At 46.7% G+C, this 16769-nt stretch overlaps 1 protein-coding gene across 1 annotated transcript; it reads left to right on the top strand.

The window, feature by feature from the left end:
• Window positions 1–6635: 6635 nt before the first annotated feature.
• On the top strand, window positions 6636–10746 carry LOC120868458 (serine protease 44-like). The gene is made up of 5 exons (XM_040247275.1): window positions 6636–6717; window positions 7308–7464; window positions 8144–8409; window positions 9180–9331; window positions 9903–10746. Exons 1-5 carry the CDS (start codon window positions 6636–6638, stop codon window positions 10137–10139), a joined length of 894 nt encoding a protein of 297 aa, XP_040103209.1. The 3' UTR covers window positions 10140–10746.
• The last annotated feature ends 6023 nt before the right edge of the window (window positions 10747–16769 follow it).

Here is a 16769-nt window from a genome sequence, read left to right as displayed (position 1 = left end):
GGCAGATGCTTTATCCTCTGAACCACCAGGGAAGACTTCTCTAGTCATATTTAAAAATTGATAAGGTTAGAAGTTTATGTTGATGAGTGACTATTATCTCAGTGTGTTTCTATGTTATTATTTTCTTTATTGAGGTATAATTTATATATAGTAAAATGCACATATGGCAGTGTACTCTTTTATGAGTTTTAACAAATATATACCCACGTTATCATCACCAGAATCATGCTGGAGAACATTTCCATTAATCCAGGATGTTGCTTTATATTCCTTTCTATCATCCCCTCCCAGAGATAACCTTTGTTCTGTTCGCTGTCACATTAGAGTTGCAGAGTATTGTATCTCACATTAATGGAATCATACAGTTTGTTCTTTTAGGTCTGTCTTCCACATACTGTTTCTGTCTTTTTTTCTTCCAGTTTTATTGACATATAGCACTGTATAAGTTTGAGGCATACAGCATAATGATTTGACTTACATAAATAATGAAATGATTACCATATTAAGTTTAGTGAGCAGCCATCAACTCATAAACACAAAATTAAAGAAATAGAAATACACTTTTCCTTGTGAGAACTCTTATGATTTGTTCTCTTTGCAGCTTTCATATGTAACATACAATATTGTTAATTATACTAATCATGTTGCACATGGCATCCCTAGAATTTATTTATAACTGGAAGTTTGTACCTTTTGACTGCCTTCATTGAATTCCACATACTGTTTTTGAGATTAATCCATGTTGTCATGTATATCATCAGTTGATTCCTTTTTATTGCTAAATAGTTATCCATTACATGAGTTTTCACAGTTCATTAATTCTCTTGTTGATGGACATTTGGGATGTTTCTAGTTAGGGGATATTATGAATAAAGGTACTGATAAACACTCAGGTACAAGACTTTTCATGCCTTTATGCTTTTGCTTCTTTTGGGAATAAACATAGGAGTGGAATTGCTCGTTCATAGAATAGATGTATGGTTAACTTTATTAGAAAATTCCAGAGTTTTCCAAATTATTTGTAAAGAGGCTAAAGTTAACAGTTCTGTGAAGACCTACAAGACCTTCTAGAACTAACACCAAAAAAAGATGTCCTTTTCATCATCAGTTCAGTTCAGTGCAATTCAGTCGCTCAGTTGTGTCTGACTCTTTGCGACCCCATGAATTGCAGCATGCCAGGCCTCCCTGTCTATCACCAACTCCCGGAGTTCACTCAGACTCGTGTCCATCGAGTCCGTGATGCCATCCAGCCATCTCATCCTCTGTCGTCCCCTTCTCCTCCTGCCCCCAATCCCTCCCAGCATCAAAGTCTTTTCCAATGAGTCAACTCTTCGCATGAGGTGGCCAAAATACTGGAGTTTCAGCTTTAGCATCATTCCTTCCAAAGAAATCCCAGGGTTGATCTCCTTCAGAATGGACTGGTTGGATCTCCTTGCAGTCCAAGGGACTCTCAAGAGTCTTCTCCAACACCACAGTTCAAAAGCTTCAATTCTTCGGCGCTCAGCCTTCTTCACAGTCCAACTCTCACATCCATACCTGACTACTGGAAAAAACATAGCCTTGACTAGATGGACCTTAGTTGGCAAAGTAATGTCTCTGCTTTTGAATATGCTATCTAGGTTGGTCATAAATTTTCTTCCAAGGAGTAAGCATCTTTTAATTTCATGGCTGCAATCACCATCTGTAGTGATCTTGGAGCCCCCAAAAATAAAGTCTGACACTGTTTCCACTGTTTCTCCATCTATTTCCCATGGAGTGATGGGACCGGATGCCATGATCTTCGTTTTCTGAATGTTGAGCTTTAAGCCAACTTTTCCACTCTCCTCTTTCACTTTCATCAAGAGGCTTTTTAGCTCCTCTTCACTTTCTGCCATAAGGGTGGTGTCATCTGCATATCTGAGGTTATTAATATTTCTCCCGGCAATCTTGATTCCAGCTTGTGTTTCTTCCAGTCCAGTGTTTCTCATGATGTACTCTGCATATAAGTTAAATAAACAGGGTGACAATATACAGCCTTGATGTACTCCTTTTCCTATTTGGAACCAGTCTGTTGTTCCATGTCCAGTTCTAACTGTTGCTTCTTGGCCTGCATACAGATTTCTCAAGAGGCAGGTTGCGGGGGGCGCTTCGCAAAAAGAGAGAGGCAGTGGAACTTCCCTCAGCAAAGCCGAGGGATCCCGAGGAGAGGCGAGCCTGCTGTCCGCCAACCCAGCCCCTTGCGAGCGAAAGACAATCAGACGCGACAGGGGTTCTGTCTGAGCAGTTCCACTTTATTGCCACAAACTCCTGGTTTATATAGGCAAGCAAGGGGGTTTTGCGAGGGACTTTCTATAGTTGCACCAATCACGTGAAAGGTCAAATTGTAATATGCCATAGTTCCACCAATCACGTTAAAGGTCAAATCTTAATATGCCATAGTTGCCCCAATCACGTTAAAGGTCAAGTCATCATGCACTTCATTGTAACAGGAGTCTATGGTGATCACGCACTGTCCACCTGCAGGGAAATCAAGAGAGCCAATCAAAAACTTTAATATAGACCACGCCCCTATCTCTTCCGCCAGTCGCCATCTTAGTTTCCGACCGCAAAAGCTAGCCCTTTTTTTATTTAAGGTTTCCCAGTAGGGCCCCACAGCAGGTTAGGTGGTCTGGTACTCCCATCTCTTTCAGAATTTTCCACAGTTTATTGTGATCCACACAGTCAAAGGCTTTGGCATAGTCAAGAAAGCAGAAATAGATGTTTTTCTGGAACTCTCTTGCTTTTTCCATGATCCAGCGGATGTTAGCAATTTGGTCTCTGGTTCCTCTGCCTTTTCTAAAACCAGCTTGAACATCAGGGAGTTCCCGGTTCATGTATTGCTGAAGTCTGGCTTGGAGAATTTGGGCATTACTTTACTAGCATGTGAGATGAGTGCAATTGTGCAGTAGTTTGAGCATTCTTTGGCATTGCCTTTCTTTGGAATTGGAATGAAAACTGACCTTTTCCAGTCCTGTGGCCGCTGCTGAGTTTTCCAAACTTGCTGGCATATTGAGTGCAACACTTTCACAGCATCATCTTTCAGGATTTGAAACAGCTCAACTGGAATTCTATCACCTCCACTAGCTTTGTTCGTAGTGATGCTTTCTAAGGCCCACTTGACTTCACATTTCAAGATGTCTGGCTCTAGATTAGTGATCACATCATCATGATTATCTGGGTCGTGAAGATCTTTTTTGTACAGTTCTTCCGTGTATTCTTGCCACCTCTTCTTAATATCTTCAGCTTCTGTTAGGTCCATACCATTTCTGTCCTTTATCGAGCCCATCTTTGCATGAAATGTTCCCTTGGGATCTCTAATTTTCTTGAAGAGATCTCTAGTCTTTCCCATTCTGTTGTTGTCCTCTGTTTCTTTGCATTGATCGCTGAAGAAGGCTTTCTTATCTCTCCTTGCTATTCTTTGGAACTCTGCATTCAGATGCTTATTGTTAGGTAAAAGACGACCAGGTACACCAAAAAATGTCTAATGGGCTTTAATGGCAAAGCGCTCCCGGGCGGGGTTCCCGGACCGAACGGGGCAGGTCGAGGGAATCCACACGGAACCGCGTTGGGAGTTTATTTATATATGCACATCGCGAGGGATGGCTGGGTTAGCGGATGGGAGTTTGGATAGGCTGCTGGTTCGCGGCTTTGCAAGCTGATAGGTTTTTCTATGTAGCTGAGGTGGGGCGGCTTATGCAGCTGAGGTGGTGCGGTTCATGCAGCTGGGGGCGGGGCGGCCTTAGCTGGCGGAGTGTGCTGTCCTTGGTCCCTGGCATCTGGGAGGCGCCCTCCATTAGGGACTTCCCCCGCTGGCGGGGGAGAGGAGGGGCGGCCCATCTTGGCCCCCGGGGTCCGACCTTACACTTATATCTCTCCTTTTCTCCTTTGCTTTTTGCCTCTCTTCTTTTTACAGCTATTTGTAAGGCCTCCCCAGACAGCCATTTTGCTTTTTTGCATTTCTTTTCCATGGGGATGGTCTTGATCCCTGTCTCCTGTACAATGTCACGAACCTCATTCCATAGTTCGTCAGGCACTCTATCTATCAGATCTAGGCCCTTACATCTATTTCTCACTTCCACTGTATAATCATAAGGGATTCGATTTAGGTCATACCTGAATGGTCTAGCGGTTTTCCCTACTTTCTTCAATTTAAGTCTGAATTTGGCAATAAGGAGTTCATGATCTGAGCCAGTCAGCTCCCAGTCTTGTTTTTGTTGACTGTATAGAGCTTCTCCATCTTTGGCTGCAAAGAATATAATCAGTCTGACTTCGGTGTTGACCATCTGGTGATGTCCATGTGTAGAGTCTTCTCTTGTGTTGTTGGAAGAGGGTGTTTGCTATGACCAGTGCATTTTCTTGGCAAAACTCTATTAGTCTTTGCCCTGCTTCATTCCACATTCCAAGGCCAAATTTGTCTGTTACTCCAGGTGACTTAGTTTGGCTAAATATTCACCTTATGATAGGAGGCACTGGTCTCTTCGTCACATGATGTCCTGTGGTCTGGCATTTAGTTTCTTTTTCGATTCAGTAGTGTGCCAGAAGTTGCTTTCCAGAGAATATAGTTTCTTTGCAGCAGAGAGTGTGGTCTTGCTTCAGAACTGTAGGGCTCTATACTGTGCCTCTCTAATTAGGACATAGCAAAGACTTCTTACAAGCATTTTAATTCACCACAGCAAACTCTAGCACCATAGGGTTTTCCAGGTCATGTAGACCAATACTTTGGCCACTTGATGTGAAGAACTGACTCACTGGAAAAGATCCTGATGTTGTGCAAGACTGAGGGCAGGAGGAGAAGGGGACGACACAGGATGAGATGGTTGGATGGCATCACCAACTCAATGGACATGAGTTTGAGCAAACTCCGGGAGTTGGTGATGGACAGGGAAGCCTTGCGTCCATGGGGTCGCAAAGAGTCGGACATGACTGAGCGACTGACAGACCAAGTGGGGCTTCCAAGGTGGTGCTGGTAGTAAAGAACCCTCTTGCCAATGCAGGAGACGTAAGAGACGTGGGTTTGATCCCTGGGTTGGGAAGATCCCCTGAAGGAGGGCATGGCAATGCACTCCATTATTCTTGCCCGGAGAATCCCATGGACAGAGGAGCCTGGCGGGCTGCAGTCCGTCAGCTCGCAAAGAGTCAGACACGACCGAAGCGACTGAGCCCAGCACAGCCCGACGTGGCAGCTTCTATCACAGTCTGACTTTGCTTCTCTCTTCTTTTAAAAAACTATTGAGCTCTCTTCCTAGTGACTTTTAAAAATTAGTTTATTTCTTTTTTTCGGCTGTCTGTGCAGTCTCTGTTGCCGTGCGGGCTTTTCTCTAGCTGTGGCAGGCAGGAGCGAGTCTCTAGTCCCAGTGCATAGGTTTTTCATTGCAGTGGCTTCCCTGATCGCAGAGCATGGGCTCTATGACTCGCAGACTTTAGTAGTTGTGGCGTGTGGGCTCAGTAGCTGCAGCTTCCAGGCTCCAGAGCACAGACTCAGTAGTTGAGACACACATCTTGGTTCCTCACATCACGCGAGATCTTCCCAGATCAGGGCTCAATCCCATGTCTCCTGCATTGGCAGGCAGACTCTTTACCATTGAGTCACTGAGGAACCCCTGATTTTGTCTCTTCACAGGAGGAACTGCAAAGCATTGTGGCCACTTTTATGTAGGCAATCTAGGTTAATCTTCTTTTCTCAAGAGTTTTAAATTTTATCACATTCTCTTTGCCAGGTAAGGTAATATAGTCACAAATTCCAGTGATTAGAATGGGAATTTCTCTGGGAAGCCATTATTCTGTCTATTACAAGGTTGTTTCTAGATGTTGGCTACCTTGAATTTAGCCACTATAAACATTTGTCAAAGTATTTGTGTGTTTGTGCCTGTATGAGTGTGTACGTAAATCTTTATTTCACTGGGATAAATGCCCAGGAGTGCAATTACTGAGTCATATGGTAATTGCACATTCTTTTTTGATAAGAAACTGCCGATCTGTTTCCCAAAGTGGCTATAATATTTTACATTCCTCCCATGAGTGGTCCAGCATATCTGCCTCTGTGTCAGTATTTGGTGTCGTCACAATTTTCAAGGTTTAGCCAGTCTATTAGATGTGTAGTGATATCTCACTGTGATTTTAATTTGCATTTTACCAATGGTTCTTTAAATGTGGATGTCGGTTTTTAAAAAGATATCAGTATCATGCCTAACTCAGTGTTGCTACCGTGCAGGGCAGCGTTTAAATTGAGGAATTTAAATTTTTACTGCCAACAAGAAGCGGAGGGAAATGCCAGGAAAGGCCTAATCCAGGCCTACAGGGAGTGATGGACGAGTCTCTGTGCGGCAGTGGCATGGCTGTCACGCTCTGTGGCCAGGGACCTTGGCCAGGGGATGGCAGGGATCTGGGCGTCCCTCATTAATGAGTCCGCTCGGAGCCAGGGAAGAGAAAGGACTGGCCTGAGTCACAGCTCTGTGGCGCTGCCTGGCCCAGGCCCCGCCCCACTGATGACCCCACAGGTGGGGGCGGGGCGGGACGCTTTCCCCCCACCGAGCCCTGTTTCCCCACCACCAGGAGGGCAGGCGTGCAGCTGCTGCGAGGGGGCGCCGCAGAGCCTGGAGGCGACTCCCGGAGGTGCCATGGCGTCTCCCGGTGTCCTCCAGAGCAGCAGCGGCTCCCTGGGCCTCCTGGTCTGGCTCCTGGCCCTTCAACCTTGGGTCAGTGAGGCCGTGGTGGGCGGGGAGGGGGCGCAGGGCAGGGCAACTCTGCCCTCACCCTCTCCACCTACCTTGGGGCGTGGTCGCGAGGACCCAGGAGCACGCCGTTGGAAGCTGCCTCCTCCAGGAGCCCCGAGAACTTCCGGCGCCCCTGAATCCCGCATGACTTCGGTAGCCCCCAGTTTGGTGGCGTTTACCTTAAATGACTCTGATTCATACAAGGCTATGACATCCTCACAGGCGCCAGGAGAGACCCCAAAACCCCTCTTTCCTTCAGGTGATGTTTCCTGGCCAAGCCCTGTGGCAGAGAACTAGCCTGGTGTGAGGGGCAGGTGCCCCTGCCCTGGGGGAGGAGACTCTCAGGGGGCACGAGTTTTCCCTGGGCCATCTGAGCAGACCCAACTCTGCCCCTGAGATCTGAGAGGACATGGCCATTCTCTGAGGAGTCTTAGGGGAACACAGACCTGGCCTGGGGCTCGGAGGGGACATGGCATTGTTCTGAGGGTTCTGAGACTTCTGAGGCTCATCAGGCTCTAGCGGCGGTGGTGTCAGTGGCTTTACTTTCAGTCCTCTCCCTTCACTGACCTGCTCTAGCATGTGGCCGTCGGACTTCGAGGATAGTTGGTGGAAGGCCGGCCGCAGAGAAGAAGTGGCCGTGGCAGGTCAGCCTGCAGGTCAATCAAAGACACATATGCGGAGGCTCCCTCATTGCCAGTCGGTGGGTGTTGACCGCGGCCCATTGCATATTTGGGTGAGTTTTGGGGGCTCTGGGCTTTTGGCTTCAGGTCAGGCCTGGAGCCAGTCCTAACCCCTTCCTGAGCTTCCTCTTTCTCATCTGAAACCAAGGGTCACAGTCCCAACTATAGCTCTTCAGGCTATAGTCAGAGGTAGGTAATGTTAGGCCCTTGATAGGCTGGAAAGTCAAAACCCCAAATCAGGTTCAAAGCTACTTTTTTTTTTTTTTTTTTTAACGGCCTGTGCGGATTAGCCTTCAAGTCAAGTGGCAAGAAGTGGGGAGAGATGCCAGTTGGGAAATAATATATGTGCAAAGACTTGCAAGAAGAAATATTTAAGGGGAATGGACTGTAGCTGATCAATTTGGCTTTACTTTCCGGGGTTTCAAACTTTAATGAGCATGGGTACACCCACAGAACTTGTTAAAACAATAATTGTGTGTCTCCAACCCCAGAGTTTTTGATTCAGTAGGTCAGGAGTGGGACCTGAGAATTTGTGTTTCTACCAAGCCCCCATATGATGTCAATGCTGCTCATCTGGGGACCAAACTTTGAGAACCGCTGGATCAGGGGTTCTGGGAAGGGATGTGGTCTGGAGGGAGGGAGGTGACTGATGAGCAGCTTTGGAGATAGGATGAGGCTGGGAGCCTAGAAGATGTGGAAGGAGAGTGTAGAGCTTCCAGGATCTCTCTGCAGCCATGTGGAATACACAGTGAAGATGGGAGACACACAGTTGCAGCATACCTCCACAATGGCAGTCACGGTCCCGGTCCAAGACATCGTTATCCACAAATATTTTAATCCTGTCGGACTAATCGAAAATGACATTGCCCTTGCTCTGCTCGCCTTCCCTGTGAATTTCTCCACGAGCATCCAACCCGTGTGCCTCCCTGAAAAGGCTTTCATGGTCCAAGCTGGTACAGAGTGCTGGGTAACTGGATGGGGAAAAGTAAATGAAGAAGGTGAGACTGTGAAGCAAGATGGCAGCAAACTTGGGCTAGGGAAGGGGCCGCCCGGTGCCCAGGTGTGGGCCTCCAAACTAAAGGGAGAGACAGGGAGGCAATTTTCTAGCAAGTAGGTAAGAGAGGAGGGTGGAGAAGATGCTGGTGGGAGTGATTTGATGGTGTTACAAATTTTTGTTAGTATGTCAGGACCTGGGGTCTTGAGAGACAAGCACAGTGGGTTCTCTCCAGGGTGGATTATTAAACTCAGGGGATGCTGATCTGTCTGCTAATCTGAGCTGTCCCAACTGGAAGTACTGGTCTTGGTGAACAGGGAGCTTCCTGTGACTAAGAGGCCATTGAATGCCTCTGGAAGAAACTGTAGAGACTTCTATCCCTGGGGAGAGGGTGGATTTGGTACTTTCGGGGCACTATGTGTCTTGAGAGTCTGATCCTGCTCTAAACTAAAAATACTTTACTGATGGACAGGACACCTGTTGCTATTACTAATGATGCTCAGAGTGACAGATATTTAGTTTTGATTTCTCAGGTTGCCTCTATTAGTTCTTCTCTACCTGTCTTGGTTTTGATTCTTACCACTCCTCTCGCCATATCTGCTCTGGGCCTCATGTCCTGTAGTGTCAAACGGGAACAATATCCACTGCCCCTAAGAGGGTGTCTGTATGTGAACACATTGTATGGAGATCCAGAGTGGGTACCGGGAGCACGTGTCTTGTCCCACTAGGCAGATCTAAACTACTCCTACATTCTCTCTACAGACGAATCACAAGATGCTACTGAACAGCTTCAGGAGGCTGAGCTAAACATTCTTCGCTATGAGACTTGTAATGAGGTGCTCAGCGAAAAGTTGGAAAGTCATCTTGATGTGGTCAAGGAGGGGGCTGTCTGTGCTACCAGCTCCAGAGGAAAGGATGCCTGCCAGGTGAGTTCACGGGCCCTTTGCTGCCTTTGCCTTTTGCTGTCCTCCCAGGTCTTCGTCATGCACAGGCAGTAGGGTCTACATGGCCTGGCAGTGCCTCTGTTACCTGTCTTCAAGTTGAGGGCTTAAGGGGACAAGCCACCAAGGCTCTGCTGGGCTGGGCTGACCTGATGCTTCAGGAGAGAGGACCTTATGCTGCCTAGAGTGAGACAGGGGAGGAGGGGAGCATCAGGCATGAAATACCAATAATACAAGTCATGTGTTATAGCCTCTTCTAAGTGACAGGCAGTGTAAAACAGGTAAGGATTTTATTCATTATTAATGTCTCAGAGTACATACATTTTCTTTGAGACTGTTCAGTTTTTGATATAGACTTTATTGATGACATACACAACGTGGGTAAATGTTATCAATTCTCAGATCTCATACACATGGAAACCGAGGGCTGCTGGAGCCTTCGTGGTGCCTGGGGAGCCCCATGCACGTCCATCTTCCCAGTGCCTTGCAGGGCTACAAGGCTGTTATGACATTGTCCCTCTTCTATCACTGTGTTTGTTTCTTTCTCTTTATCTAGGGAGATTCTGGGAGTCCCCTGGTCTGTGAATTTAATAATTCATGGGTCCAAGTGGGGATTGTGAGCTGGGGCATTGGCTGTGGTCGCAGAGGGTATCCAGGAGTTTATACAGAAGTGAGTTTCTACAAGGATTGGATCATTGCTAGAGTGAGTGAGGCCTCTCATACAGACTCAAGGGGCTACTTCAGCCTGGCTCTGTGTCTGGTGCTGCCTTGGAGCATCCTGCTGACCCCATGATCACCCTGGTCACGTTTCTTCCAGTTTCTGAGTCTTGGACTAGCACTACCTCTGACCTCTGACTCCTACTCAATGCCCTATCCTCAGTTTCATTAAAATCCACTGACCGTGTGGAGGTCCACATGACTGAGAAATGGAATCAAGAAACCTTGAAAGTTTCCCAGCCTGCTGCTCCAGGAACCTACCGCATCTACACCTAACCTGGGTTGTGCTCTGTCTGCCGGGAAGGAGTGGCTTAAACAATCCCAGCTGGATGGACAGTGACCTGCGGTGATGCTTCAGGATGCTTTGCCCACATTTTGGAGACCATCTTCACCTCATCCCTGGCAGCAGCATCCGACACTTGATCGTATCAGGGCACATGGTGATTGTAGGGAGACAGCGAGGGCTCACCACGTCCGCATGTGACTTAGCTGTCTGGGTTGGCCAGAGGTCCCCTGCTTCCCGATGTGGATCCATCTGTGAGGGTCCAGCCTCTGCCACACAAGCCTTCCTGGGGCAGCTCAGTCTTGGAACCCCCTTCCCAGTGCTCTAGTGGTCACATCCAGGCTCAGCCCAAGTTGTGTTGAGACATGAAGGAGCGCGGAGCTTTCTGATGTCAACTCAATAAATGCTTAGAGTCTCTCGTGTTGTGAAGCTCTGTTCTGCTGAAGGTTGTGGGGCTGCATATGACGTGCTGTAGAGAATAGTTTCCCATTGAGCTGAGGGACCTTTCATGGTGTCCATTACTGTCTAGAAAGTGGGAGATGAGGAGCCTGTCCCTGGATGGAAGTCTGCTGGTGTCTTAGGCAGTGGGTCCAGGGCCTCTTTTAGGCATTAGTGCTCCTCTTGTAGGTGTCAGCACGCTCCAAGCGGGGCTGTTGGAATTGAGTTTGCATGGGAGCCTGGAGGCAGGAGGGCGGAGATGCGGGCGTGACACACTCACATATCCTAGCACCTCTCATGCTGCCTTGTAAGGGACATGTCTGGAGGAGACCCAAAGAGCTGAGTTCTCAGGGGTTAGGATGGAGGGTCTGGCTCTGTGTGTGTGTGTGTGGCTTCTCAATCAGCAGGCCTAGGGTCCCATGGTCACCTGGACTGGCTGCTGATCTTTTCCCAGGCTCTGGGTCCTGTCCACCCATCCTTCCTTGGTCTGTGTTCAATCTTCCAGATATAAGTGGACCTCAGAGGAACCATGGGCTTCCCAGGCGGCTCATTGCTAAAGAATCCGCCTGCCAGTGCGGGAGCCGCAGGTTCGATCTTGGGTCGGGAAGATTCCCCTGGAGGAGGAAGTGGCAACCCACTCCAGTATTCTTGCCTGGGAAAGCCCACAGACAGAGGAGCCTGGCAGCTACAGTCCATGGGGTCGCAAAGAGTCCGACATGATTGAGCACACACAGTTACATTCTAGTACTGTTACTTACAGAAATGAAAGTAGCGTGGACTCGGAGGCCTGAGTCTGGCTGTTCCCTGCCATTCTCACCTGCAGCCTTCTTTCAGAACAAAGCTCTGTCCAGTGATGTTCTGCTGCTGAGAATGTAAGTACCGCTCCTCATTTCCTGTTCTCTGCCTCCACATTGGAGAAGGCAATGGTACCCCACTCCGGTACTCTTGCCTGGAAAATCCCATGGACAGAGGAGCCTGGTGGGCTGCAGTCCATGGGGTCGCTAAGAGTTGGACACGACTGAGCAACTTCACTTTCACTTTTCACTTTCATGCATTGGAGAAGGAAATGGCAACCCACTCCAGTGTTCTTGCCTGGAGAATCCCAGGGACGGGGGAGCCTGGTGGGCTGCCGTCTATGGGGTCGCACAGAGTTGGACACGACTGAAGCGATTTAGCAGCAGCAGCAGCAGCAGCCTCCACATTGGCTGAGACTCAGTATGAGCACTGAGTCCTCCCCAGAGTATCTCCTGTGGACGACCCTGGGACGTGAAATGTGCTTCTCCTGGGCTCCCCTGACTGGTGGCCTTGGGCAGGTTCCCTACTCTGCTTTCCTCTTGGTGGCATTTTGTGCCCAAGCTTAAGAGACTCTGTGTCTTCCCGCTTCCAGCTCCAGGAAGAGCAATTTCAGGAACTCTTTGGTGAGTGAGTAAGTGAAGGGAAACTGAATACTGACGTCTCCTCTGTCACCTTAGACCTTTCTCTCAGGGCCTCTCAGCTCATTGCTCTGCCCTCCTTTTCCTTCCCAGGTTGTCTTGTCAAAGGGGAAATCCCACATGGGAAGCGGATGTTCCAGCCCCTGCTGGAGGAGAAGTCCCAAGCCCTGGGAAGGCTACAGCCTCAGTTCGGGTGCATTTTGTTTGCTGACAGGAGAATGTTCTTCCTGTGGTGGGCAAGGGATTTCAGTTCAAGTAACTCAGATGTGGAGCATCAGCCTCTAGGTCCTAGAAACGTCAGGCACGGCCTCTCAGAAATGAGAGTGGCAACCTCCAGTGTAATGGCAGCCACGTTTGCCCTTTCTGGCAAATATACACAGACTTTCTGTTGTGATTAGGAACTAGGCCCTGAGCAGGGACAAGATGTGGGGCTCAGGTGGGAGGGAAGAGGTGGTCATTAGGATGACCCCTAGGTCAGGGCTTGGTGGTGGATGGAACCACCCTCTGAAAGAGCTAGGTAACAGGGAGAGGAGGAGATTGACAGGTAGGAAGTGAGTTCTAGTAAAAATATTGGACTTCAAAAGACAAGGACACAAAACCCATAGAAAATGCTGCAGGCTTCCAGTCATAAGGATTAGTGAAGCATACTGATGTGAGTTTCTAATGCCCAAATTGTGGTTTGAAATAATGATTTTCTACCCACAGAAGCCAGGGCTTCTTGGAGAAATGGCTTGAGTAATATCCAGGAGTGGGCCAGGAAATGTATGAATTCACCCTGAAATATCCTGTCACACCAGCTGGTGAGCAAGGTCTCCAAATGACAAGGATCCTAGGATCATGTCCAAAGGACTCAGGAGCTCAGTAGTGAAGGGTGGCATTTCTGCTAAGTCACACGTGTTCTCCAGCATCTGTGAATACGGTCATAGCTCCCTCACTGGCGAGCGCTGCACTCAGTTCACTCAAGATGACACCCTTTTGCAGCAGGTAGCCCATGTTAAATGTCTGTCTGTCAAGCAGGAATGTGCAGGCCCAGCCTCCTTGCCTCCTTTTAGGACAACTTGGAAGGGCTTCTTGGGGATCAGCTGAGACCTCAGTTGCAACCCCATGACTGCTAAGCTTCTCCTATTGCCCAGTTCTGCCTCACCTGCCCCCTTCCAGGTGTGACTCCTCCCCAGAGCACTCCTCAACAAACCCTGGCCTACAGATCTGTCTCAAAGTGTGTTTCCAGGGGACTGATCTAGGACCCTTGGCCAGGCCAAGGTGGGACAATCTGACTTTCAGTAAGTGCTCCAGTTACCTATTGCTGTGTGACAAAGCACCCTAAGCCCTCATGGTAAAATTATCAGGTTTTGCAGTGATATGTTCTTTGAAGCAGCTCTGAGCACTGAATTAGCCAACTCTGAAGAGTTGCTTCTCAGGCAAATGCAGGATTAGACTCCTGGGAACCTCTGATCACAGCATTTTCACTGAGTGATAGATATGTGGCCTTACTTTATGTTTCTTTTTGCTTAAAAGCACTTTATTTAATACACTCTGTTGATTCAGTGTCATTGAACTAGGGGCCAGCAGCAGTGTAGCTGATACCCGGGTGGAGGTGACCTAACCCATCTGTTTTCTCTGCAATGCACATCCCAGGCTGGAGCCCTCAGGAGTGCTAGACAGCACTGCAACAGTGTGGGCAGGGCCTTTTAAAACAGTGAAATCACCAGCCAATAGCACAGAAATGCAAAAATATGGTACTGCGTAGTCTAGGATTAGGACATCCCTTTACCATATGAGAGCTGAAACAAGAATGCCCAGCAACATCTTCGGTGACTTCACTGTTTCTATGTCCTGTCATTTTTATCTTTTTCCTCTTACTTTTTCATTTGTTTTGAGCAACTTGCTTACGTCTTACTTTGATCTTCTTGTCTTCATGTTTCTTTTTATTTCGTGTTCAGGGAGCATATTGAAAGATCTCTGAAGTTACAGTTCTTACCAGATTGGAAAATATATAGCATTATTTCTTTGACTACTTTTGATCCTTCTGGCCTGCTATACTTTGGAAGTTCAGTCACACGTGTATTTGTCCCCAGCTTACAATGTACTTTATGCTCTCGTATCAGTGTTTCATTATGAAATTGTTTTTAATAAAATTGTCCATCTTTGACTTGCCCAATCAGTTCTTCTGATTGTTTATTATAGTGTTAAACCCATCATCAGTGTACCTTTTTCATCTTCATGCAAATTTTCATACCTAGAGTCTGATTGGAGTCCTCTTACATCTTCAGCATGTCTACCTAATTGTCTATGTAGGACTCAGTTCTAGTGGCTGTGCTACTGTTTTTGCCTGTGCATTTAACATTTGTGTCAGTTCTGGGTTAATTATGATTGTTTCATTAATCCCATGATAGGTGGCTAATTGAATGTGGGTGTTAGGTGATTAGATACCAGACATTGTGACCTTTACAATGGTGTTTGATATTTTCCTAGAAATATTCTTGGGCTTTATTTTGGGGTGCAGTTAAATTCCTTGGAAACTGATGTCCTCAGGTCTTGTTTTTACCTTTTTTAGCAGGCCTGGAGTGATTCTCAGTGTAGAGACTGTTCCCTGTTGCTGAGGCAAGACCTTCCTAAATACCCTAGGGAATGTTCTGTGAATCTTGAGTTTTTCCAGTCTGGCAGATGGACCAGGCACTATTCTTGGTCCCCTGTGGCCTGCAGGCATTCTGATTCGAATCTTCTCAAGAGGTATTTTGTCTGGCTTTGGGTAGCTTCTCAGCCCAGCATTCAAGGGGGTGCCCTCACTGATCTCTGGAGTTTCAGCTTCAGCATCAGTTCTTACAATGAATATTCAGGACTGATTTCCTTTAGGTTGGACTCGTTTGACCTCCTTGCACTCCAAGGGACTCTCAAGAGTCTTCTCCAACACCACAGTTCAAAAGCATCAATTCATCAGCTTTCTTTACAGTCCAACTCTCACACCCATACATGACTACTGGAAAAACCATAGCTTTGACTAGATGGACCTTTGTTGGCAAAGATATGTCTCTGCTCTTTAATATGCTGTCCAGGTTGGTCATAGCTTTTCTTCCAAGGAGTAAGCGTCTTTTAATTTCATGGCTGCAGTCACCATCTGCAGTGATTTTGGAGCCCAAGAAAATAAAGTCTATCACTGTTTCCACTGTTGCCCCATCTATTTGCCATGAAGTGATGGGACCGGATGCCATGATATTTGTTTTTTGAATGTCGAGTTTTAAGCCAGTTTTTTCACTCTCCTCTTTCACTTTCATCGAGAGATTCTTTAATTCCTCTTCACTTTCTGCCATAAGGGTGGTATCATCTGCGTTATCTCAGGTTATTGATATTTCTCCCGGCAATCTTGATTCCAGCCTGTGCTTCATCCAGCCCGGCATTTTGCATGATGTACTCTGCATATAAGTTAAGTAAGCAGGGTGACAATATACAGGCTTGACGTACTCCTTTCTCAGTTTGGAACCAGTTTGTTGTTTCATGTCCAGTTCTAATGGTTGCTTCTTGACCTGCGTACAGATTTCTCAAGAAGTAGGTAAGATGGTCTGGTATTCCCATCTCTTTAAGAATGTTCCACAGTTTGTTGTGATCTACACAGCCAAAGGCTTTAATGTAGTGAATGAAGCAGAAGTAGATGTTTTTCTGGAACTCTCTTGCTTTTTCTATGATCCAACAGATGTTGGCAATTTGATCTCTGGTTCCTCTGCCTTTTCTAAATCCAGCTTGAACATCTGGAAGTTCACTGTGGCTGTATCATATACAATTTCATAGGTAATGCTTTCATTGGCACTGATCTCTAAAATGTCAAATTTCCCTCTTGATTTCCTAATTTTTAAGAAATTATCTAGAGTTTTGGCTTTTTTTTTTTTCAGGAATAGAGTATTTTTTAAAGTTGGTTTTAATGTTATTGATGTGTGGCTCATGAAGAGAATGTGTATCACATTGGTTCCTTGAGATTATTGATTTTCCTTAGGGCTTTGAGTCTGAAAGTTCCCTATGTGTTCAGGAAGAGTGTTCTCTCTCAGTAGTTTTAAAATTCATCATAGCACTGTTAGGTCTAGATGATGACTTATGAGAGTCAAGTAGTCTATATTTTTGCTAATTTTGCCTATGTAAATTGTCAGCTTCCTAAGAGGAGTGTATAAGAAGTCCCTGATTCCCATAAATGGGTCCCATTTGCTTTCCGTTTTAAAGGCTGTCATTGTATCCTATCCTTTATGTCTTGGTCTTACTGTACATAACTCCCTTTGTCCCTTGTATCATTTTTGCTTTAAACTCTGTGATCTAATGACCATATTGCTATACTAGCTTTTGTTTGTTGTGCACCAGTGTGATCTGGCATTTCCCTTTCTATTCCTTTATTTCCCACCTGTGTGTATCTCTTTGTGTAAGTTTGTCTCTTCAGAGAGTCTGTTTCTGGACCTTGGCTTTTCCTTCAACTTGAAAGTTATGTTGACTGGTATGTTCAATGCATTCACCCTTATTGCAGATGCTACTATATTCAGGCTCAAAACTGCCATCTGTTCCGCACTTTCTGTTT

Source organism: Oryx dammah, unplaced genomic scaffold (genome assembly GCF_014754425.2).
Source record: "Oryx dammah isolate SB20612 unplaced genomic scaffold, SCBI_Odam_1.1 HiC_scaffold_9, whole genome shotgun sequence".
In the NCBI taxonomy this organism is placed as follows: domain Eukaryota; kingdom Metazoa; phylum Chordata; class Mammalia; order Artiodactyla; family Bovidae; genus Oryx; species Oryx dammah.
This window is presented reverse-complemented; position numbering and strand designations above follow the sequence as displayed.

Excerpts from the sequence above, each read along its gene's own strand:
- LOC120868458 (XM_040247275.1), top strand. The coding sequence starts at position 6,636 with ATGGCGTCTCCCGGTGTCCTCCAGAGCAGCAGCGGCTCCCTGGGCCTC. Across the intron at positions 6,718-7,307 it reads GGCCCTTCAACCTTGGGTCA|CATGTGGCCGTCGGACTTCG; the intron begins GTGAGGCCGTGG and ends GACCTGCTCTAG. Across the intron at positions 9,332-9,902 it reads GAGGAAAGGATGCCTGCCAG|GGAGATTCTGGGAGTCCCCT; the intron begins GTGAGTTCACGG and ends CTCTTTATCTAG.